This window comes from Alternaria postmessia (assembly GCF_024291825.1).
Source record: "Alternaria postmessia strain BMP 2775 chromosome Unknown scaffold_7, whole genome shotgun sequence".
Taxonomy (NCBI): domain Eukaryota; kingdom Fungi; phylum Ascomycota; class Dothideomycetes; order Pleosporales; family Pleosporaceae; genus Alternaria; species Alternaria postmessia.
The window spans coordinates 173,776-197,754 of NW_026260080.1; the positions used below are offsets into that span (position 1 = coordinate 173,776).

A 23,979-nucleotide genomic window follows, 5' to 3' on the forward strand; every position below is an offset into this window, starting at 1 on the left:
ATGGTCTCTATAGAATGTACAATTCAACGACCAGCAAAAGCTTGCATTTGAAACCAGATCACAACACATTAAACAAGCCTCACAAAGCATCACAGGTCAAAAGTAGCGGTATAGTTAAGGACCAAGTCCAACTTGGCGTCATGTGGAAATCTGATTCATTCGAGTCACCGTGACTACGTTTATCCCATGAACGCCCGCCATGCATATCACATCGCTTTTCAATTGCCGGGTATAACCAGACCCCATCATAACCATGCCTTCCCTTTTTACAGAGACCACCTCTTTAAACGATGGCGAGCTTGGTAGCCGCAATGTCGAGAGCGTCGACATCGGCGGTGAGGCGGCAGAAAGCCTTCTTTGAGCCGTCGGGGCGGATCAGGGTGTTGATCTTGACGCAGCTGACGTCGTACTGCTTCTTGAGAGCGGCGGCGATTTGACGCTTGTTGGCCTTGACGTTGCAGATGAAGACGAGGGTGTTGTTCTCCTCAATCTTCTTCATGGCGGACTCGGTGTTGAGAGGGTGGATGAGAACCTTCTCAGCGTCCATGCGGGGGGCATGGGGGACCGACTTGCGAGGGTACTTGCCGGCGCGGGACAGCTCGAGGGTCTTGGGGCTGCGGATGTGTTAGCATGCAAAATTTTGTTGTAGTGGGATCGGGCATACCGGTGGAAGCTGGTGTTCTTCCTGATCGCGCGCTTCTTGTTCGCATACGACTGTCATCTCGTTAATTGTGCCCATCACACGAGAAGTACAGCCCGTCAGAGGTATGTTTCTGACACGACTCAAGAGGATCAAGGGAGGCTTACGCCACGGAGAGCGGCCTTAGCAGCAGCATTGGCCTGCTTGCCAGTCTTGGTAGGGGCTGCGATTGATGTTAGCCATGAGCGCAAAATGAGGGTAGCTAATCGAGGCGCATCCGCAAAGTTCCCCTTCCGACAGGCTGCTGCCACGGTCTGGTGCCACTTTACGACATGTACGATCGTCCTCGATTTCGCGGTTGTGATGTTTGCGTAGACATACTCTTGGATACGGCCTTGGGTCCCATTTTGGCGGTTTGGTTGGTCCTGGTGTTAGTGTCGAGAGTCGCAGTCGAAAAGTCGTGGTTTTTGCTCCACGCGAAAGTCGTCTGTGGGAGGAAAGCACGCTAACGCACTAGCGCCAAATCCTTGCATCTGAACTCTCGGCACCTCTCAACCATTACTTTACCTTAGCCATGTGACTGCAACACCAAAACAGTCATGGCCGTCAAAAAGCGCCAAAAGACTCTGTCGCATGGCCGACCACCCCTCAGTAAACCGAAAGAGCGGATGACCTCCGAGCGTTCCAGGACTATCATCCGCACTCATCACCGACTGCAGAAGGAGCACGCGGCAGCTTTGAAAAGAGGAGATGTGAAGTTAGCAGAAGAGACTGCACGAGCTATCGAGCGGAACGGGGGAATAAAGACTTATCAGGCTGCAAGCAAGCAAGGCCAGGCGAAGGACAGGGGAGGCGACTCCAGCAAGTTGTTAGTTGAATGGCTGCAACAATCCAAGGTCTTGGACCCGAAAGCACGAGATCGGCGCAGTACTGGCAATGCCAAACTCAGATGTCTCGAGGTTGGAGCTTTGTCCACCAAAAATGAGATCTCCAAGTACTCAAGCGCCATCGACATGACCAGGATCGATTTGAACAGCCAAGGTCCAGGTATCGAAAAACAAGATTTCATGGAGCGACCACTTCCTACGTGTAATAACGAGCGCTTCGATATCATTTCCCTATCATTGGTGCTCAACTACGTACCGGATGCTGTTGGTCGAGGGGGAATGTTGAAACGCATCACAGAGTTCTTCAGAAAGAGCAGTGTGCCAACGGAAACCTCAGAATCATTATTCCCAGCATTGTTCTTTGTCCTACCGCTACCATGTGTCGACAACTCGCGTTACCTTGATGAACAGCTACTCTTGCGAATCATGGGCGACTTGGGTTTCACGATGAAGTTGAGCAAGAACACTTCCAAGTTGTGTTACTACCTGTTCACCCTAACGAACGAGCCGAGAGTCACAAGGGTCGAGAAGAAGAAGATTAAAGACGGGCCAGGAATGAACAATTTCTGCATTATTGTGGAATGAATTTCCGAACGGCAATAACAACAACGGAATGAAATTGGGCATATTTGGCGGTCGTCTAGAGATGAGATATGAGTACATTACAGCAAGCGCTCAAGAAGGATCAGTGTGCTCTCGAGCGCAAGTCATTTGCCGGACTATTTGTGGTCGACCAGACGAGAAATGGAGACAGGCGTTGAAGCATACGATCAAGATCGTCAGTGAAGGAACCGAGCTGCATGAACTGCTGAAGAGGGATCCAAGATCTGGAGAGATGTCCCTGGTATCATCCCGTGCTTTGCGAAGGGATATAATTCCAAAACAAAAGCTGGTCATAGCCACTAGCGATTTCCTGTAAGCTGGCGTTCCGATTGGAGCTTTCTTACGGCGCAGATGATGCATTTTGACACATTGGCCTACAGGTTGTCATCCCGGCGAACGGGCTACATGACAGCGGATTGATCCAGGATGACAGGCATTCCAGCGACGACATTGCGGCTCCCATGGAGATCCTTACATCCGTTCCGTCGTTGGGTGGATACTGCGGCTCTGGCTAGTGGTCTACAAATGAGGTTTGGCGAGGAAAGTAACGATATGAAAGTTGGAATCATACTTGAGAGCTTCGTCGCTCACAATTTCACGGGTATCTACCGAATCGACAATATCCACCGGACCATCACCGGACCACTCTCGGTATCTTTGTGTAATAGACAGGTTCTAGATTTTGAATTAGGGACCATGTGTATTACCCCACCGAAGAAGACCCGAAGTGCCACAAAACGTTTTCTTGAAACGCCTCCAGGGCTTCGTTGCCGAGACAGTAGCGCATGTCCAAACAACATCACCACAGCATGCACTTTCATCAGCGCACCATCGTGCGACTGTGTAAAGTCGTAGAACGTCGCTTTCAGTGTTTGACATGCCAACTCGGTTCTCGGCAGCGCGTCTCAAATTCGCTCGTTGTGTTGTCGCCTTCTCATTTCGTTCATGTTTGATCTCCATTTAGCGCATCCTTCGTCTTAGCACCTCATCACCCACGATCCCTTCAACCCATCATACCAAGCATTACACAAGCTTTTTCTGAAACGCACTCAGACCTGCTCAACCCCAAACACCGGTCTATCAACGGACGCATATCACTGGGGTAAGACCGGCAACAGGCGAGATGCGCGCAGGCTCGAGACCGGCTCTTCTCTGCAGTGTTCGGTGGGTCCAGACACCGGAGTTGAACTTGAGATGAGCTTGTTGCCATTCCTCCCGGGCGCAAATTTCCACATGTCGGCTTCCTGCGTGGCGCTGCGTTAGGTTAGTAAAGTAAAATGAGATGTCAGCGTTATTTGAGGGCTTTATCTAGTCGGGCGGGTACGCCCTTTGGTATTGTTTCAAGCTTCTAAAAACTCTCCTCACGAAGTCGAACTTCAATCACTTCAGTCACTCTTTCTTCGCAAGCCGCTGAGCTGCTGCCATTCATCCCTAAAAGTCGTTGATACGATCTTCCACACTCATTTCCAACAAGCCGTCACTGCATATCCACCTTCCATCATCTAATCAAGCATCCACTAGAAACCATGAAGTCCACTTTCTTCTCTCTCCTACCCATCGCGGGTGTTGCTGTTGCTGAGTCAGTCTGCACACAGAAGACTGTCACTACAACCGCATACGAGACAGTCTACGAGACTGCAAAGCCCGCCCTGGTTGCGGACGCTACCGCCAGCCAGTCTGGCGCTTGCTCTTCCAGGAGCACTGTCTACACTACTACTTACGAGAAGGTGTACGTCACTGTCCCTGCTGGTGCCGCTACTCCCGATGCCGTCGATGAGACGTCGACCTCGACAAGGACCACCGATATCTACACGACAGTCACCGTTCGCCCGACAGGTGGATACTTTGGCAACTTTTCCACCTCTGCTCTCTTCAAGCCAGAGGCATCATTGAGCGCACCTTCATACCCTACCATGAGCGTCGCGCCGACCACTTTGTTGGACTACTCTTCGCTGGCATACACACCTGTACCCCAGAGTGAAGCCTCCAAGTCTTACGAAGCCGCACAATCCTCCGCCGCCATGGTTCCTACATCGGAATCCAAGTCTCCAGCTGCCTCCACCTCCGCTGCTCTGGCACCAGCAGCTTCCAAGCCGGCATCAACCGTCGATGAGTACGCCAGCTCAGCTGCAGGCTCCAAGCGTGGCGAGGCCACTTTCTACGGTGGTAACACTGATGGTGGCATGTGTTCCTTCACTGGCTACACCATCCCCGCTGGTATTTACGGTACCGCGCTCTCCGATTCCAACTGGGACAACGGCGACAACTGCGGTGTCTGCGTTAGCGTAACAGGTCCGGATGGAAACAAGGTCACTGCGATGGTTACCGACCAATGCCCTGGGTAAGTGATGTCTACGAACAAGCTAGATATAATATTATACTAACTTCATTCTTAGATGCGGACCCAACCACCTCGACCTCTACCCAGACGCCTTCGCTAAGCTTGCCGAGCCTTCCAAGGGTGTCATCCCCATCTCCTGGGATGTCGTACCATGTGGAATCACCACACCCCTCGTCCTCAAGAACAAGGAGGGAACCAGCAAGTTCTGGTTCAGCATGCAAGTCATGAACTCCAACATGCCCGTCTCTAAGCTCGAGGTCTCCACCGACGGAGGTGCGACATGGCAGGCCACCACTCGCAAGGAGTACAACTACTTCGAGAACCCAGCTGGTTTCGGTGCGGACAGCGTTGATGTCAAGATTACCAGCAGCAGTGGTAAGAGCATCGTTGTTAAGAGCGTTAGCATTGCTGCGAACAGCAAGAAGACTGCTGGTAGCAACTTTGCTTAAGTGTTAGTTTAAGATGGGGATTTTACTTTGAATTTGGCTGACGGGTTACTCTTTTGATGATGGATGATGTTTGATGGATACCTTTCTTCACACCTTGTTGATTCGCTTCTGAGTATCTTCACGGTACATACTTTTCGCAGCGTAGACTGCCGTTGCTACACGATTTCTATGAATGAAGTGGCACTATCCTTACACTTTTCACTCTTTGCGTGCTATCGTGTGATCGGTTTTTCACCATTCGTTCTACTATTTTCAAATGACTCGAGAAATGTCTCGGGACCACTGGTGTCTCCTTGTCTAAACTGCCCAAGAGCGGCACCAAACGTTGGAAGGCATGATATTGACAGGGCATGATTAGGTAAGATGTATGGTATTCCTATCTATAGTCATGAGGACTCTTCAAGCCACAATGGTATTAGCTAAGCTACAACAGCTTCGACACCCCTCCCTCATGATCGTTTAGGCACATGTCCATGATAGCCATTCCACATTTCGTCGTGGTATTGTCGATTTACAACATACCAAGAGCGAACCCGAGAGCACCAAGACCCATGGCAGCGCCAACGGTGTTGATGGGAGCAGGGTTGTCGGTGTTGGTGGGGACAACAGTGTCGGTGTTGGTCTCGGTGCGAGTAGCAACCACGCCATCGCTACCGGTAGTGACGATGATAGCAACGGAGGTAGTGGTAAGGACACTGGTGACCGAGACTGTGTTGGTGACCGAGACGGTGTTGGTATCAACAGCGGTTGTTTGAGCTGCACCTGCACCGCCTGCGGCAACAGTCGTGGTGGTATAGTGGCAGTCGGTCAAGAGGCGGTACTGGTCGCTGTCGTCATCGTTGTCGTTGTCGTTGTACTGTCTGACGCAGGCTTCGCAGTTTGGAATCAGTGTGTTTGCGTTGTTGGCTGTGCAGATACACTGTAGGACCTCGGATGAGTTGTCGTCTGTGGAAGGGTCAGTTTGTTACGATTGAGTGGATAATGCAACACTTACTGCTGTCGTTCTTGCAGCCATTTACGGCTTCACCAACTTGGCCGCAGACATCGGTGCACTCAGCAGGGATGTTGCTGAAGTCAAAGCTGGTGTCTTGAGCAGCAGTCAGGGCCGCGAGGGCGGAGACGAAAGCGATCTTAGTGAAGAGCATATTGAATGGTTGAGATTCGACTTGTTGGAAGTGGATTTAATGAGCTTAGAGTGGCTGGATGTGTAGTAGAGAAGATGAAGACAGACCGATTGTTGTTGTGATGGATATTAAACATGTCGAGCGCAACGACTCTTATACCACATAGGTTCTGCATCACATCCGCCATGTCCGATCATGTTTGTGTAGAGCGAGCAGGTACCAGACTCTCAAGCCGTCGTACCCGGGTTCGCTCATGCACTTGATGAGTTGCTATACACTATCGATGTCTGGCGCAGATTCTACAAGTTCCTCAAAGGATACCTATGGGAGCGCCGAGAAGAGAAGGGCCGATTGGAGGGTGACATACCGTACGCCGTCTGCCTATCATTCAGTTCATAGTCAAGTGTCAGGAACAGCACATCTAGACTGCGCCAAGCACGTCAAGCTGTGTGAAGGTTTCTCTGGGCCACGCGATGGTCGTGGAGCCTTAATCGCTCGATGTCATTGGTGCTTGGCGCTGACAAAGTGAACCGTACCGAGCAGCCGAGCGATCATGACGATCTTCCGAAAGCTTGTCATTGCTCCAGAACGCGCCGAGTTTGCGGAGAGAAAACTGGAGAAGGGCGACCTTAGACTGCATGAAACGTAGACTACCCGGCTGTACGGCAAACGTCAATGGGGCCGCGGCGAATTTCTGTATGGTATTTGCGACTCCTGCATGACGTAAACATGCAAATGTTCACTCGTATGCAGTAGATTTTCCATGTTTTGTACTATTTCTCAAATCAAATGGTTAGCCTGACATTCGCTTCCAAACGGCTCGTTGAGGAACCAGAAGTCATCCAGCATCCACTCTGATGTCTCGCCGAAGTCGAAGGCATCAATGCGCAGCCCAACGTCAGCGAAAGAATCTGTTGATAGTGCTGCAGCGGAATAGCCGGGGTGACTATTGATCTGTTTGGCTATGCGTGGCGCATCTTGAAGTAGAACCTATCTTGCGTCAACATGACAGAGCTATCCGGACTGTCAAAAACCTACCTCATTGGCTGGAGGCTCTTCACCAATATCCTTTCGAGAAAGCATCCTGTACAGCAAGCGTGATACGCGATCTATCGCCTGAAGCTTGACCGCGTCAGAATGTGATGGTTCAAACTGCACACTGGCCAATCCAACTGCAGCACCTATATATCGCTCGTGAGTCTCATAGAAAATAGAAAGCGTGTCAGGGGCGATTCATACTTAGTACCCAATGCTGCTGGCTTCCACGACCTACCAGCATTACTCTCTCTTCTTGGAGGCGAAGTGCTTGTTGTGCACAACTATCCAGTGTGCTCTTGGCAGCCTGCGCTACCATGGTATCTAGATTGATGTTAGCCGCATACGCTAGCGGCGAGAAAGGAACATACCGTTGACTTTATTCGCATGGCAAGCGACATGGCAAACCAGTAGCGCGGCTCTATAGTAGTCGCTGCGGGTGCAACATAGTGCGAGGTTAGAAGATGCCGTCAGAGCCGTGTGCAAAGCAGTTGTTGCAGCTGCGGCCCCCATCAGTGCAATTATCGAGTATCGACGCTCCGTGTTGAGTGTGGCTCCTACATCAGCAGTTTTCGCTGCGTATAAGATCACTAACAGCTGTCGAAGCTGGAGGTCGAGAAGTGTGCGCGCCTGGAGAGATCCCGGATCAATCCAGTTGGGGATACTCTGTATATAATCTTCGATAGTGTTTGCATGTGACAGGGTATCCTGGAAGTCGAGCCTTGACTGCAAGCTATTCGTTAGAGCACATAGACTCGAGCGGAAATTAAGCGATCTCGTGGAGATGAAGAGGAAGGACGTGTCGGTAAATACCTCCACCGGTTCTGATGGCGGAAGCTCCTCCAGGCTAGGAGAAAGTTGCACATCATTAAAATTACCAGGTGCTGCACAATCCGCTTCGAGTCTGGAAACCATTGACGGAGTACCTGTGAGGATGTTAGAAAGCTACATCATCGTTCAAGACGCCTTTACCTTTGTCTATGGATGCTTGTAGTTCTATCTCCACCTAAGTAAGTTATTCGAATCAGCATGGTTCTCACATTGTCTTGCGCAAACAAGTTACTGACAGATGTTGCCCATAGCCTTCGCCGCATTTCTCCTTCGAATGTAGAGCAGCGGTCACCAAAGTGAACTGGATCCCTGTGCATTCCACAGGAGATCATAATACCCATATGTGCTTGTACCTCATGATAGTAATCTTTCGCCTTGTGTGAGGTTGCTGCAAGGGCCAGCAAACGCAAGCATCTCACCTGGAGTGAGGCAAGTGTTCGGTGCTTGCTGCTCTGTCGCCTGAGCCAAGCTTCGCAAGCTTTCATCCACAAGACCGCCTGCGTGTGCAGCGTTGAGCCGTTGCGACTATACTGTGGGCTTCCATTGGTACAAATACAGATCGTACACGCTAATATTGAGAGTACGACAGCATCCATTTCTGTAGAACCGGGCTTATCAACGTCCCAATATCGCTCGTATGCATTCTGGAATGTTGGTATGTGCAAGATCCTGTACGTCGTCTCAAAGGTACTGAGATACTTTTGTACCAGCCGATCGGTGATCGATCGATCAGGAAGAAGATCTCTCAAGCTCGAAACGGTTACAATCCGATATGATGATCCGTTGGTGCTGGTCGCTTTACCAACGGCCATCATATCTTGAGCTAATCGCTGAGCGGTCGAGTTGTGGTAGACATTTTTCATGAATGCGCGAAGCTCTGGGAACTGTCCAAGTCAGCGGAGTCTACAACCCGGTGTTGATTATGCTCTCACATAAGCCATTATTGATGTCGGTGAAGAAGGTCCGTAGTAGAAGCTTCCATAATGACGCCCCTTAAGAAAACCTCTCGGAGAAGTCGTACCGGACAAGGTATCAGTTGTTCTTCCGGTGAAGCGTGATGCTTCTAGCGAAACACTCTTCTGGACTAACAACTGCTGCTCTAGTAGGGCGACTTGTCGTTCGAGATGCTTTACTCGGTCTTGAGCTGTTATATCCGATCTGGCGAACTCCGATGGGTTGAACAGTTTCGGAACGTCAAGGTACGACCGCGGCGCCTCTTCAGTCCTGGCAGCTGCTGCACAGGGTACAGACTCTCTTTGTCTCTTGGAAGGTCGCTCAAGTAAGCAATCCGAGGGAGGAGTCTGGTTATCTGTCTCGTAAGCGCATTCTTCTGCGATACCACCCTTGATGCATCTGTCACAAGGTAGTTTCCTGTCGCATCTCAACTTCCTTCTTCGACAATCGTTACATGAAAGAACAGCTCGTTGTCTTCTCTGAATTCTCGGTTTGTTCATGTTGTCTGATGCAGGAATTGGAAATAAGCAGAGTCCACATTGGGAGCGAGAAAGACACGCTGAACGGTCATCTCGGACTTTAACCTCGGAGATCACTACTCAACACCGAAGGGGCCGGAGATGGCAACATCAGGCGCTCAACCATATCTCGTGGCTACTGTGGCTAAGATGCGACAGCCGCAATGACTGGTGTTGGAGGTGACTTGAAGTTGAGTGGGGGAATCCGGGTTTTCCGCCGTTAGGGATCTCGCGCATGTACTCTCTCGGGAATATCGTAATCAGCGCTACACTTATCCCCGCACATCACTGCCTTCGCAGTCTTCAGGCAGTAACAAATCACTGCGCTAATAACGTAGCTCGACGCGTGGAAGTCCCCCGAGCACATTCAGTTTGCTGCAGAAATGGTAGGGGTGATGGATGGATTGAATTCGCTACCCAACTGTCATCCCGAATCGACACTCAATATTGACGCCATACGTTCATGAGTCGTATCCCGGGTATCACTGCTGATCAACAACTACATACACTACCAAAAGAGCATAATCTAGATGGTCATGCTCCTCTGACATATTGATCGAGTATGAAGGTATGATCTTCGTAACCCATGTCATCATAAACTATAAGCAAACAAGCATGGAACAGAGGTCTAGAATGACAACTCCTCATCGAGGTTGCACAGCCGGAAAGTAACGAGGGCCAGAGTATCCATAGAACTGGACGCTCTCAATATCGATATTGCCATCATGTTTTGGGCTCCAGAGCTTGAGCAAGACATTCCTACCAGAACTGCCGGGCGCGTTAATGATCGAGGGACCTTTAGCACTATCTGCTTAGACTTACATTGCAGGGTGGAACTTGATTGTGATCTTGTTCTTGTTCTTTTCGATGAAGAACCGGGCATGCGGAGGGATGAGTGGCTCGGCGTTGGGCTCGGAAGGCTCGATACGGCTAGGTGTAGCTACACGAGCGGCTCGGATGGGCTCGATATAGCGCTCTCTTCGCTCTCGCCATTCGCTGTATGTGCTGTAGTCGAGAGCGGGTGCGCGGCGCAGTGGGCCGAGGCGCGGAACAATCTCATCGTCATCGTCGCTGTCGGCCTCCCAACGGTTATTTCTTCGGATGCGGTCGGCCATGATAGCAGCACTAGGTTGCTCTTCATTCGAGCCTGAATCTTCATCCTCGCTGGCAGCGGTAGTGACAGTGAATGGTGGTGGAGTGGGTGCAGAAAAGCCAGCGGGACCGCTGTACGTGCTGTCGGGTACGTGATCGCAGTTGTCACCGTCCGCCTCATCTTCATGCTCTACCATCTGGCGCATGATGCGCCGCCGTTCTGAATCAGAGCGCAAAGACGATATCCAATTCTCAGATTCAGCGTTCAGCCTTTCACTGCGAAGACGAAGATTCTCGATGCGCTCCTCCATGTCCTCTTGAGTGCCCTGGCGCGAGTACTGCCACACCGAAGGGTCTTCGAGAGCTTCTCTCAACGATATCTGTTCGTTGGCCTCGATCGGAGAGCTGGCAGCAGGAGACGTGGGCGGTGAGCTATCGTAGCGGAGGTTGTAGGCCGAGGTACCAGATAAGAGTTCGTCTGCAGACATGGATACGAAAACGAGACCTTCCTGCACACTGGTGGTAGGTTAGCAAAGATCAAACATGAAATGGAGACACATACGGAGCCGTAAATCCACGGTCCGGTGCTCGAATGACAACCTTCTCTAAAGCAAAGGGGGCCTCCCCGATATGCTTCAGGAGAAGGTTGCACTGCGAACTTTCGCTGCAGTATACACTTTTGTCGTTCCTCAACACGTTCTGAACCTTGTACAGGCCAGGCGGACTGTCCCTACGATGCTCGCCGCCGTCGCAGCTCACAATTTCCATTCGCAGACGCCCAGGCACGACCTGGCCCTTGTGGCCGTATTTGAAGCACATGTACTCATTAGCCGCACTGGTGTCATGTTCCAGCTTCCTCCGCTTATGTCTGCGCTCGCTGTTGATGTGTACTACGGGGCTACGGGGCCGCGTATGCGTGTTCAATGTGGCAAAGGGATCGTTGATGGGCAGGCCGCTCAACGAATCCAGGACATCGTTAGTAGCGTCCATGTCGGCTAAGCGCTGTTCTCTTGTGCGGGCTTGAGAGCGGCGGAGGTAACGTTCGCTTGGGGTAGCGCGAGGTCGGTTGGGGTTTGCAGTGGGAGGCCGCCTAGAGAGATTATCTGCGGCATCGTTGTCACGTGGAGGACCAAACAGGCGGTGGAGTGGGCCTCTTCTGTTAGATGTGCGAGTGCGCACGCGCCTGGCAGTGTCTCTGGGGGACGACGTCGCATCGTAAACGGCTGGCGTCGGTTCAGCTAGGGAGCGCAGCGCATTCCTCGCTGCGCTTGTAGACGCCGTACGGGAGACATTGGGCGGAGAGGTCGATGCATGAGGGAAGTCAAAACCGCCGGTGGTGAATGGGAATGCCGCAGGCGGTGGGGACGGAGACGAGGGCGGTCTGGGCATCGGTGACGTCGACGATGCTCGCTCCCATTGAGGAGACGAGAGACGGCGCAGTGTTTGGGTGGTGAGCAGAGTCGGGGCTAGTAATTTACGCTATGTAGACAGGGCAGAGGATAGCGTGGACGGCACTTGTCGAGGCTGAGGGAACGAACAAGCAAAGGCAGCCTGTCGGTCCCGTGTAGTTGGCACATGCAGTTGACGCGGGGCGAAGCTAGCAGTATGCACGGGCCACAGCAGAGCCTCAAAGGTACGGGCAAGCTACGAGGTAATGCCGTCACCGCTAGCCCGTCTTTACTCGGCCTCTGCTGCCAGACGGCGCCTCACTCCGGATTGGTCTGCTCTACCACCTGCACTGATTGCGCAGTCGTCGAGTCACTTCCGCTACGCGACTTTTCACCTCCAAAGCACACCACTGCGCGTCTTACAACACCATGACCGATCTCACCGAAACCTCCGCGATACCTCCGCCCGCGACCAATGGCGCACTGCCAGGCGCATTGCCAACCGAGGATGCAGCTGGACAGACAGTAGCCGCCATTGCTGAAGCCGACAACATCTCCGCAGGTAAGAGCGACCCTATTGAGAACTACAACAACAACAACAGCAGCAGTACTAAACATGGCGCCTAGATGAAATCGCCCTCTACGATCGCCAGATCCGCCTCTGGGGCGTCCAAGCGCAACAGAAGATCCGCACCGCCAACATCTTGCTCGTCTCTATCAAAGCCCTTGCCAACGAAATCGCGAAGAACCTTGTCCTCGCCGGCATAGGCTCCATCACGCTCGCCGACCACGAAGTGGTGACCGAAGATGATCTGGGCGCGCAATTCTTTATTAGCGACGCCGACGTAGGCAAGAACCGCGCAGAAGCAGCGTTGCCTCAAGTGCAGAAGCTCAACCCGCGCGTCAACGTCAAGGCTCTCACCACGGATATTCGCAACGAGCAAGATCCCAACTTCTATGCCGCATACGACATTATCATATGCACCGACATGGACTTTCTCTCCACCTCCGCTGTCAACGCTGGCGCGCGTATAGCACGCAAACCCTTCTACGCAGGCGCATCACACGGCATGTATGGTTACATCTTTGCTGACCTGGTGGAGCATAACTTTGTCATTGAGCGCGAGAAGAGCAACCGCGACACCCAGGTTGGCGCTGAGAGCACAACAAGGAGCGTCAAGGGCGTCCAGATCAAGAAGGAGAACGGAAAGGTGGTTGAGCTAGTCAGCAAGCAGGAGCTCTACAGTCCTTTGATGCTGGTCAAGGACAGTCCGCTCCCAGCAGAGATCGCGAACAATGCCAGGAGACTGAAGAAGGTTCACCCGCTACTCACTTGCGTACGCGCGTTATGGGAGTACCAGCGCAACGGCCACGGCGTCTACCCTTCGCATACGCCGACTGATCTACAAATCTTCACGACCCTTGCCAATATCAAACACAAGGAGCTCCTCCTCCCCACCGACTCCCTCAAAGCCGAAGTCCTTCGTAGCTTCCTGCAGAACTTGGGCAGCGAATTGGCACCCGTTACAGCTTTCTTGGGTGGTCAGCTAGCACAAGACGTCATCAACGTACTTGGACAACGGGAACAGCCCATTCAGAACCTCATGCTTTTTGATGGCGAGGATAGTGCAGGACCAGTATATGCGCTTCATCCCATCTTCCCTGGCACACCGCTACCGATCATATCGAGCATGCCTGTGAGTGCGCCGATCACGATAGTTTAGGCTTTAGCGGCAGGGAAGCAGGGCGAGATTAGCAGAATACTGCATTGCACGACTGTACAACAGTGCCAGGAGATACATATGAAGAAAAGTGTAGAAGCATGTGGGGGCGCAACACATGAGAGATACCCAATTGAACCCGCTGAATGACAGCCAAAGATCGATAGAGATCTGAATACCTTGAAGCTTTCCCAATACGTCGTGATAATTGAGTCTATTTACTGCTTCTTCTTCTCCTCCTTCACAGCCCCCTTTCCACTCTTCCCAAACAACACCCAACACAACCCCGCAAAGGCAAACAAGACCACTCCCACAGTGCCCACTTCGACCCACCCAGCCTTGCTCGTATCAAGCACCGGCACATCAATCCACTCCACCAACCCATCACCCTCAGCTGTCTGATTCCTTACCTCAGGCTGCACATGCATGAACCTAGTCTTCGGCCCAAACAGACCCTCATACCCCAGATGCTTGCGATCAAAAGGATTAGACGTATGCTGCGCGCCGCTCTCAGCCCGACAAGCCCAGAACACTACCGGCCACGGAACCGGCAGTCTAGCATGCGACGACGCCTCAGCAGGCATGTACCGTAGATGTAACGGTATACTGACATTCCAGTCCCCCTCTGATATCTCACGGTGCGTCGGTAAGCCTTCCCATGCGTTTTTGCCTCCAGCACCAAGATCCACTTTAGGATAGTCAATCTTTTCTGGTTTGGGTACGCCAAGTTCGAAGAGCGCGGCGGAACCCCAAGCTGGCACAGCCCAGTCTGGAGCTTCGAGGTCTGTAGCGCCGGATAGACTGCGGAGGCGCTTGAGGTTCTTGCTCTTGAGGAAAAGGTTGTCGGAGAATTGGTATTTGTCGATGAAGAGGTAGGAAGGGAGGGTTAGGTGCGTGTGGAGTTTACAGGAGCGGTCGGGGGGCGTGAGATCTTGCGCAGGGAATGTGAGGGTTAGTGTTGGATGGAGGCCTGTCGGTTGATTGAAAGAGGTGCTGTATGTTAGGGGGTGGAGTTTGGGTTGTGCTGTTGGATTCTCCGAGGCCTGGAGAAGGGGGTAGTGGCGGGTTGGGGTTTGGAACCGTGTGGGTTCTGTTTGTTGTCAGTGTTTCGTTGTTACGCTGTGGAGATAATGTAGCAAGATGGAAAGGCGTACTCGGTTTCTCGTCTTGTCCTAGCACTGTCAAGAAGCCCCCAAATTGGATATCTTCGGGATCTGCGTTTCCCTCCAGAGTCAACACTCCGATTTCCACCGTTGCATCTTTCGTTGGCAGGTCGATCGTTTCTACCCAGGGTTTGTCTCCTTCTGTAGCCTGTGCCCGTTCAGCTGTCAGGACTACGCTTCTCGAAATAGTATCGTAGTCGATGTCAATATAGTCTGACTCGAAGAAGTCAGTGACCGCCTCCCGACAACGATCACCTATCTCAAAAACTTTAGGGTTGCAAATAATTTCCCAGAATTCATGCTTCATCTGATTGATGCTGCCTATATAGCTGTAGTACTGCGAGGTAGTCGACATTGAGAATCGTTCCGAGAGGATGGGCATTTTAGTGGAACTAGTGGATGTCGATGCACATTTAGGATCCAAATTCGCCCATGGAGGGACAAGGAAGCGGACAACGGAGCATAGTGCATCCTCAGACGTATCTGATAGAGGCGTGAAGAAGACATGTAGACCTGGCGAGATACGTGATGTGAATGGTGGTGTGGACTTGTAAGGTCTTGAGGATGTCCAGCGTATATGTAGTTCGTGCCATTGTTGGAAGAGCTTGCTTATCTGTATACTGTTAATCAAGCTGTTGTTGAGTTGCGGATACGAATGCTGGTGCAATGGTACACACCTCATTAGGCAGCTCATCTAGACCGAGTGTGATACGGTGTTCCTTCGCAGCATCGACATCTGTCAAAGCGAACCACGGGCCTCTTAAGTCTTTATCGACCTTGATTTGCTCAGGAGTGAACTCTTCTGGGTTCTTGACAACGTATGTTATTCGTTGTTTCATGATTGTTGGAGTGAGGGTTTCGATGTTGCTCTACGCGTGATGCTCGCGACGGCATGTGAGTGAACCACTCTAGTCCAAAACCGCGTTAGCGCGTCTGTCCATCTCTGGTGGTGCCTCGGCGCTGCGTCATTGGCATTCACTGGCGCCGCCAGCTTCTAGAACTCAGCCTCAAGGCACAGAGACATCTCCACCGTGTTCTTTCACATGCTTTCGCCACTTGGGGACTACTTCAAGTGCCTTAGTTGTCTCTGTTGACGATCTTCTGACCTATCGTGCGCAACATGCATCTCGTCAACTTTCTCTACCCAGCGCTGCTGGCAGTGAGTGGCGCTGAAGCCCTCCGCTCTGACAAAGTCAAGCTCGCGAATATACAGAGTCTCACGCTGCGCAAAGACCAAAAGACTTCTGCGCGACGCGTTGATCCAATACCGCAGGTACGACTTCATCCCGCGCATCTTACTGTGCCCCTCAATGCAGCCTATTAACACGTTCTAGCTGAAATGCATTGGCGGTTCGGCACGCGGCCTCTATGAACCCGATGTGATGCGCTGCAAGAACAGCGGTTCCGACTACGACGAAAACTCGATACAATGGACATGCACCGCCTCGCTTCCCGAAGAGTTCAAACTTGGCTCTACCGACGTCATCTGCGAAGGCTACGATTACCCCGAAGACCCCTATATCCTGAAAGGCAGCTGTGGTGTCGAGTATCGCCTCATACTCACGGAGAAGGGGCGGGAGAAATATGGAAAGGGAAGAGGAGGATGGCATGGTGACGACGACGAAGACCGACGTGATGGGCCCAAGACCATGGGCGAGAAGATTGCTGGTGGACTGTTCTGGATGCTATTCGGTGGTGTTGTACTATGGATGATATACTCTGCGTTGAGAAACCGCGCGCAAGGTCCCGATGGCGGCGTAGCAGGCGGCAATAGACCTGGCTGGGGAGGCGGCGGTGGTGGATGGGGAGGAGGTTACAACGATGATAACGACGACCCACCTCCACCGTATTACCCGAACAACCCGAACAACCCGAACAATCCTAGCAACCCCAAAGCAGGCTACGGCGCGACACAGGGCTGGCGGCCTGGCTTCTGGTCTGGTGCTGCAGGCGGTGCTGCCGCCGGATGGGCTGCTGGTCAGTTCGGGAACAGAGGGAACAGGAACAGCCAGACTGGTGGCTGGGGCGCTGGAAGCGGTAGCGGTAGCGGCAGCCGCTGGAACAATGGTGGTGAAGGAAGCTCAAGAAGTTCATCTGGTGATAGTTTCTCCAGCCCCAGGCATGAGAGCACTGGGTTTGGAGGGACGTCACGCAGATGATGAGTTGATTGAAAATTTTCTATTGGCCTAAGAATGATACCCCTATTGAAACATTTCGAGAATCAGTTTTTATTCTCTTAGATCAACGCATATGAGGTGAACTATGAGTAAGGATACAAGCCCCAAGAATCCGCACGAAGCAGCTCGCTTCTGCTGAGTCTTAGTGTTCCCTAAAGGTATTCGTCGTATCACCTGTTAGAATACTCGTGTCGTATCGTAGGTGCATACCTTCAGGGCACTTTTTCAGCACGAGCGTATAACTGGGAGGACAGCAGGTTCTTTCCCACCTCGCCATGCTCACAACTCCCACGTGTTCCAACCGCCCCAGGTGGCACTCCTATACGCAGAGGTAACATCCAGGTTTCAATTCCATTCAGCTTACCCAGCGGCAATGACACTCATCCCCCAGTCCCCCAAGGTATATCCTCCTCCTCGATTTTGACAAAAGTCAGCCACCCCACCTTCTGCGCCTCGACATCAAGCAAACACTCATTTCGCGCCAAGTCCTCCACATAAATACTCGCCTCTCTCGTCATCATTGCTAGATCCTCGCTCAAATTCTGCACTACAGACGGCATAACCTGTTCCATCATGCGTCTCATATCTTCGTATGGCATGTACCCTTCTCCCTTCTTAATCTTCCGAATCATGTTACCGCGTAGGAGAGATTTCTTACGATTGTTGTCTAGGCTCGTGAGTTCCTGACCAAGGACGGAGCGGAACATCGAGACTATGAACCAGGTATCGAATTCTGAGTTTGTCAAGGGGGAGACGGCGTGATTGTTGGTGCCGCGGCCGACGTGGATTGTTAAGAGAAGGAGCTCGCGCTCAACTTCGGCGCATCGTTGATTGAGTTTGGAACTTTTTATAGTTATTAAGTGACGGATTCCTTCGGGTAGGCTGGAGCGCAGTGTAGGCCAGGGCCAGCAGGGGTGGGCACCACACGTGTGGATTAGGGACTCTTTGTAGATAGATTCGTTCTTCAGTGAGAGAGATAGAAGAAGCCATCGTGCGGGATCATTTTTGATTGCACGGAAGAGTGTATGACGGTGCTGGAAGAGTGTATGACGGTGCTGGAAGAGCGTTGCGCTCATCTGGGAAGTTAAGTTCGGGAGTTTGTCTAGACAGCCCAAATCATCGGCAATTTTGGTGAGTTGCTCACAGTGGTTGATTGAGACCGCAATGTTGGTGGTTGGGATGTTTATCGCAATGTTATAGAACGCGCTGAAGACCTGATTGTATATATCAATAATGGTCGTTCGATCTGGAGTGATCCATGGAGCAGCCCCGGAATCCGAGTCTTCGTTCTCAATTTTGATCGCAATATCGCTGAGTACATCAGATTTGTTGTCTCGGATAATCGACCACTCTCCAATGGCTTCCTTTTGTGTTAACAAGATTTTGCCATCAACCTCTTCAATAGTGTATGCTGCCCGTGTTGCCCCTACAACGGCAGCAGCCATGCCTGATAAAGCTCCGGCGAACCATGATGAGAATCGCGCAAGTACCTCACTATGCAGTCGCCATTGTTTCGGTGGAGTGACCAGTTTTGTCTCGATGAAGACATCGCCGGTCTCAAAAATGGGAAAGAGATCTTTTGGTGCATAATTACCTAACGCTGTAAACGGAGGATGTTGGAAACCATTTGCGGCATATGGAAAAATCTACAGGTATGTCAGCCAAGTTGATGAAGTTGAACAATGGGTGTATGTACCATTGTGCCATTATTAGACGTCTCATGATCAATAGATGGAGTCAAAGATCCCTTTGTGACCATGCCCGCAAAGGTGGCCACTGCTGGTGGGGTGTGAATCGAAACCCCCTCAAGAAGCTCTGAACGTCGTTGATGAGAGTGGTCGGGTGAGAGGGAACTGTCGGTATCGTTGGCGAGCTGCGAGGAATTAAAACCAGAATCGAAAGACGAAGATCTCATTCTTGATGGTTGTTCAGATGGGCCTAGAGTTGAAGCCTTTTCTTCCGTATCACTTTTAGAGTCACTTGCAATAGTGTCTTGCGAACTTGTGAAACTAGAGATTGGTGTTGCCGAAGCATAGCGTTTACGTGCTTGTGCCGGGGACTGTGAATGGTTGCGCTTGTCCATGGAGATATAGCAAAGGGTTGGAGTAAGACTTTATGCAATAAGTGTCTTGGCTATTCTCAGGTTTGCAGTGTGAAGGTGAAAGTAGGTGAGTGGGGGTGAACGTAGTCGCGAAAAGAAATATGTATATATATATAAACATATACTATCGGTAAGGGTCAGTTGGGCGGACTATGGGCGGTAAGTTGTCGATTTAGTAAGTCCGCGATATAGTCGCTCAGCACAAGTATACCACTTGTAATCAACTCCGCTATTACAGCTGCAGCGGTCACCGAACAAAACCGCACAGGAAGTAGTGGTCTCCAGCTGGTCAGCCATGACAGGATGAGAGGACGACTCTTCCATGTATTGTGTACCGGCGTATCTTGTCAAATGAATCTCTGATACAAAACTTTAGTATCCCAAACAAGATAGGACGAAGAAAGTACCTAGGTACAAAGACTACATTGCAGCTTCATCTTCGCAACTTAATTACCTCACATATCTGTAGGCGTCCAGTTACCTTTTTAGGTCTCTCAAGGTGGTGTTGAAAGCTTTGTATTGTGACAGGATGTCGTGTTGAAAGTGTTGGTGATTGTGGGTGCAAAGAGAGCAGTAGATACGACCTCTCTTATACCATGTTTGACGATTTAACAATAAGCTTTACATCTATATTATAGTGATAAGCTCTCGTTAGAATTAGCTCAAGGAACTATTGGAATAGCTCCCGAAGAACACAAAATATAACATGTGTAAGGAAGGATAGATCGCGGCGTTTATGTTTCATCGCATCCAAGTTTCGCTTCAATGTGTCAAATGAACATAGAAGCTTATATCCTCGATATCCGGTATACCTCCCGTCTGATTATAGAAAACCTACGTCGTTTCTGGTATTTGTGCGAGACCTGAAGGTCCTCTAGCGGGAGTTTTGACAGTGTGCTTCGGGTGCGGTTTCCGGGGGTCATCTGAAGTGGTCTAGCTCTTTCGCGTTCGCCGAAAACTACTAATCGTTCGGCGACATTCTGGAAAGTATGCTCCAAATGTTGTTTGCCTTACCAGCCAGGCTACAGTACCCATACGTTGGCCACTATTATCTCTAATAGTCTTACACCAGCATGCTTCTTGCAATGCATCAATGTCGGAGGGATGTAGGTACTGCTCGAGTACCAACAAAGCAAGCCCCGCATGCATCTTAGAATGATCGCTTCTTTTGTACTATTGTATGCCGTCGCTGGTGATGGTTTTTCGGATGAGTGAATGTTGTTGTCGATGGAAGTTCTGGATCACAGCCCAATGCAGGGGAAACAGCGCCGTAGCGTTCAGAAGAGTGGGGCTTACCAAGTAACAGGTGTTCGAGTGGGCGCATGGCTTTGATGCAGCCAATCGAATTGTGTAGATGTGGCGAAAGCATGCATCACAACAAATTGGGCTTTCCCGCGCATTGCCAGTGTTTTTACGAGGTGGGAAACGCATGGGTAGCTATCGGGCGAGAGCTGAATGTGACGTCACACTGTCGCTGATTCTAGATTCGTCTGCCGCTACCGCGGAGGTCACACGAATTGCATAGTAAGAGAGTCGTGAGCCACAAAAGCCTGGTCTGACCCCGGCCGTTCAATTCCTCGCCATGCAAAACTCGTACGATTTCTCTTGAACACACCATACGTCTCCACTGTTAACCTAGTGCAGTCTAGCTCACCTGGCTCGGAGTGATGGCCGCGTCCATGAGAGTGCTGCCAACACCGCTGTCACCTGCCGCGCTTGACGATCTCCCGTCCCTGAGAACGCACGACGACTACACTGCCGGCAGCCTTGCATACGACTTGATCAGGTTCACACCAACGCCGACTGTCATTCTAGATGCATCGCTCTTCGTGCGCCATGTCTCAGATTCGTTAGTACAGCCTAAGATAAGCGATGTCGGAAAGTTTGGTGACTTACTAACATATCTAAGTTATGTGACCGTTTCAGAAACAAACGATCGCGTCAAGCTTGTCGGCAGACATGCGGACGACATTTTGGACCTCAACTCTACCATTCCAGCATTCGCTCCAGCTCGTGAACTTGTGAGGACCGCATGTCGAACTGGCAAGCTCCAGCAGACAACGGTTGTGACAAACACGGGTTGTGCCTGGAACTTACGAGCGGTCCCAATTTTGCGTCAAGGAACACTACGTTGCATTCAAATGGAGTTTCTCGACATCACGGAGGAGCACAAGCGGCAGCTTGAGCTCAGAGAACGCTCCTATCACAATGAGACATTTCAGTTGTTGGTAGCCACTATCAAGGACTACGCCATTTTTATGCTAGACCCGACTGGCCATGTGGCAACATGGAATGCAGGAGCCCAGGGCTTCAAGGGATATACACCTTCCGAAATTATTGGCAGACACTTCTCAACCTTCTATTCCCAGGAAGACCGCGACAACGATAAACCATCAAGAGAACTACGAGATGCCCTCCGCGACGGACGATGTGAAGATGAAGGCTGGCGTCTTCGCAAGGATGGCTCAAAGTTTTGGGCAAACGTGGTCATCACCCCAGTATACAAGGACAACGTTCTGCTCGGATTCTCCAAGGTCACAAGGGACCTGACGGAGAGAAGAAAAGCAGAGAACAGTCTTATTGCCGCCTATGAAGAAGCATCGAAGCTCAAATCTGAATTCTTGGCCAACATGAGTCATGAGATCCGCACACCCATGCACGGTATGCTGTCTGCATTGACGTTGCTTCTTGATACAAGGCTGGACAATAATCAACTAGAGCTCACACGGATCATCCAAGAGTCGGGTGACGTGCTTTTACAATTGATCGACGACTTTTTGGATTTCAGCAAGCTCGCTTCGGGTAGCTTCTCCATCAGCAACGACATTATAAGCGTGAAAGATGTTATTCAATCCGTGTTTCGAGCACATCAGACCTGTCACAGCCCTGACGTCGAATTGGAGATCGAATTGGACGACAACCTACCAAGCTCCGCCGAAGGAGACTCTTTGCGTTATCGGCAAATAATCCAGAACCTTTTGTCGAATGCAACCAAATTTACCGAGAAAGGCTACGTACGCATTGTAGCTCGCTTGCAAAACGAAGACGAGGACTATGCCACTATCCTGACCGAAGTGATAGACTCTGGTATTGGTGTACCAGCAAGCGGTTCACAATCTTTATTCACCCCGTTCACGCAAATTGACAACTCCGCCACTAAGAGATACAAAAGCACAGGACTAGGTCTGAGTATCTGCAAATCTTTGGCAGAACTCATGGGCGGGAACATTGGCTTTCATCCTAATCCCGAAGGTCCTGGCAGTGTATTCTGGTTCACTGCCAAGCTTAAGAAATGTAAACAGCTAAAGGCTCTCGAAGTTCTCCAAGAAGGTATGGCCGGATTAAAGATCCCATCACCCGCAGTGGTCGACCCCATGGAAACACTAAGGACGGTGGCTGCCGACAAACGTCTTTTACTTGCGGAAGACAATGTTATCAATCGGAAGGTCATGACACGGATGCTTGCAGGTCTGGGGTTTGAGAATGTAGATACGGCACCGGATGGTAAAGAAGCAGTCACTAAAGCTATAGAAGGACCAGGATACGACCTGATTTTGATGGACGTCAACATGCCTATCCAAGATGGTCTCAGCGCTACCAAAGACATTCGAGCGAAAGGGCTACAAGTGCCAATCATAGCTATGACAGCAAATGCGCTCAAGGGACAGGCCGAATCTTACATTGCTAAAGGCATGACGGGATACATTGCCAAACCAGTCGATAGGAATCTTTTGGTAAAGCTATTGCTCGGATGTTTGTAACAGCACGCCGCCGGCTGAAGCAGTATTTGGAAGAAGAAGAAGAGGAAGAAGGAGAAGGAGAACCACTCGTAACTCACGGGTGTTAGTAAGCTACGGCTCGACGTTATGCATATAAGCAGTGTTGTGGGACACGACCGGCGCACTGCGATGATTCGCACGATGGGGGATGCCGGCAGCATCCATTACCAGTAAACCGACTATGGTCTGCATGTCGAGACTCATTCCACTCACCGATCAATGCGCGGGCTGCACAGCGAAGTTGGCACTGCATGCTCGATCCGCAAAACAGCAGAGATGATACTCCAACATCCAAGATTGTATATCCGTCTGTTGTAGCTATACATGGGTCTCAATCTAAGCGTAGCTTAAAACTTTCCCTGCTGCCAGTCGGAATCCAAGATGAGAGGCGTCTCATGCGAGACTGCTTTTACATGTGCAGCAACGTGCCTACGCCGACCGGCCGCCCCGCTGAGAAGCTCTCCGATCGTACACACCAACAGTTTCGCGGAATGTTTCTCTTCGTCGCCGGATTCTTTTCAAGACGCTACAGATCGTCTGACAGAGTCATAGTGTCGATGCAAGCAGATATTCAGTGCATGTGTCTGGCGTTGTCATGTTCAACGGTTATAGAGCCTGCACCCCTCTTTCCTGGGGTTACAGTCCGCACCGGGCTTACCTGTATTCTCTCACCGCCTGTACCTATTGTTCTTTCTCTTACGCAACGTCTTGTATTACAATAAAGAACGTACGTAGCTATAGCTGTCGATTGCTATAAGCCCTCAATCATCGGCTCGTAGCGACTTGTAAAAGTGGAAAGCACGCTGCAGGCCAAGCCGTTGCCAGCTTTTTAATCGTACCAATTCTGTGTCTATCGCTATTACTGTGGCTACATCCAGTTCATACTAACAAGTTAAAAGCGTATTAGAGATCGGACTATTGTATACAGGTGGGGCATTCATGCAGGGATATAATACATCGGGAGCGCGGGTAACCCCGCCCCGCACTCCACACACCTTCAACCTGCATAAGTTTGCTCACAGTACAGTGGAGACTCTATGTGCAAATACGATGAAAGATTTGTGGACTCACACCTGCACGGAGATCTGCGCCTTGTTGCATGTTGCCCAGACGGTGCCCATTGTCTACATCCAGTACTGAGTACGAGTGCCATGCAGGTGGCATGGTGGTTGCTGT

The 23,979-nt window shown here is 51.0% G+C and overlaps 10 protein-coding genes across 10 annotated transcripts; 5 read left to right on the top strand and 5 right to left on the bottom strand.

Moving 5' to 3' along the window:
* Positions 1-283: 283 nt before the first annotated feature.
* 60S (60s acidic ribosomal protein P2) lies at positions 284-1,046 on the bottom strand (the record flags this gene model as incomplete). The annotated part of the gene is made up of 4 exons (XM_051728130.1): positions 284-614; positions 665-714; positions 808-863; positions 1,022-1,046. The coding sequence occupies 4 exons, from the start codon at positions 1,044-1,046 to the stop codon at positions 284-286; spliced, it is 462 nt and encodes a 153-aa protein (XP_051592012.1).
* Positions 1,047-1,239: 193 nt separating this feature from the next.
* J4E82_001824 (uncharacterized protein) lies at positions 1,240-2,112 on the top strand (the record flags this gene model as incomplete). Its single annotated transcript, XM_051728131.1, has 1 exon — positions 1,240-2,112. One exon carries the CDS (start codon positions 1,240-1,242, stop codon positions 2,110-2,112), a length of 873 nt encoding a protein of 290 aa, XP_051592013.1.
* Positions 2,113-3,656: 1,544 nt separating this feature from the next.
* Positions 3,657-4,920, top strand: J4E82_001825 (uncharacterized protein; the record flags this gene model as incomplete). The annotated part of the gene is made up of 2 exons (XM_051728132.1): positions 3,657-4,471; positions 4,527-4,920. 2 exons carry the CDS (start codon positions 3,657-3,659, stop codon positions 4,918-4,920), a joined length of 1,209 nt encoding a protein of 402 aa, XP_051592014.1.
* A 511-nt stretch (positions 4,921-5,431) lies between these two features.
* Positions 5,432-6,065, bottom strand: J4E82_001826 (uncharacterized protein; the record flags this gene model as incomplete). Its single annotated transcript, XM_051728133.1, has 2 exons — positions 5,432-5,865; positions 5,915-6,065. 2 exons carry the CDS (start codon positions 6,063-6,065, stop codon positions 5,432-5,434), a joined length of 585 nt encoding a protein of 194 aa, XP_051592015.1.
* A 759-nt stretch (positions 6,066-6,824) lies between these two features.
* On the bottom strand, positions 6,825-8,851 carry J4E82_001827 (uncharacterized protein; the record flags this gene model as incomplete). Its single annotated transcript, XM_051728134.1, has 7 exons — positions 6,825-7,034; positions 7,083-7,225; positions 7,284-7,403; positions 7,451-8,005; positions 8,052-8,085; positions 8,147-8,794; positions 8,843-8,851. 7 exons carry the CDS (start codon positions 8,849-8,851, stop codon positions 6,825-6,827), a joined length of 1,719 nt encoding a protein of 572 aa, XP_051592016.1.
* Positions 8,852-10,026: 1,175 nt separating this feature from the next.
* Positions 10,027-11,863, bottom strand: J4E82_001828 (uncharacterized protein; the record flags this gene model as incomplete). The annotated part of the gene is made up of 3 exons (XM_051728135.1): positions 10,027-10,150; positions 10,205-10,990; positions 11,037-11,863. 3 exons carry the CDS (start codon positions 11,861-11,863, stop codon positions 10,027-10,029), a joined length of 1,737 nt encoding a protein of 578 aa, XP_051592017.1.
* A 428-nt stretch (positions 11,864-12,291) lies between these two features.
* J4E82_001829 (uncharacterized protein) lies at positions 12,292-13,586 on the top strand (the record flags this gene model as incomplete). The annotated part of the gene is made up of 2 exons (XM_051728136.1): positions 12,292-12,424; positions 12,490-13,586. The coding sequence occupies 2 exons, from the start codon at positions 12,292-12,294 to the stop codon at positions 13,584-13,586; spliced, it is 1,230 nt and encodes a 409-aa protein (XP_051592018.1).
* Positions 13,587-13,801: 215 nt separating this feature from the next.
* Positions 13,802-15,585, bottom strand: J4E82_001830 (uncharacterized protein; the record flags this gene model as incomplete). Its single annotated transcript, XM_051728137.1, has 3 exons — positions 13,802-14,673; positions 14,738-15,359; positions 15,424-15,585. The coding sequence occupies 3 exons, from the start codon at positions 15,583-15,585 to the stop codon at positions 13,802-13,804; spliced, it is 1,656 nt and encodes a 551-aa protein (XP_051592019.1).
* A 281-nt stretch (positions 15,586-15,866) lies between these two features.
* Positions 15,867-16,905, top strand: J4E82_001831 (uncharacterized protein; the record flags this gene model as incomplete). The annotated part of the gene is made up of 2 exons (XM_051728138.1): positions 15,867-16,019; positions 16,081-16,905. 2 exons carry the CDS (start codon positions 15,867-15,869, stop codon positions 16,903-16,905), a joined length of 978 nt encoding a protein of 325 aa, XP_051592020.1.
* A 3,798-nt stretch (positions 16,906-20,703) lies between these two features.
* On the top strand, positions 20,704-22,785 carry J4E82_001832 (uncharacterized protein; the record flags this gene model as incomplete). The annotated part of the gene is made up of 2 exons (XM_051728139.1): positions 20,704-20,873; positions 20,934-22,785. The coding sequence occupies 2 exons, from the start codon at positions 20,704-20,706 to the stop codon at positions 22,783-22,785; spliced, it is 2,022 nt and encodes a 673-aa protein (XP_051592021.1).
* Between the last annotated feature and the right edge of the window lie 1,194 nt (positions 22,786-23,979).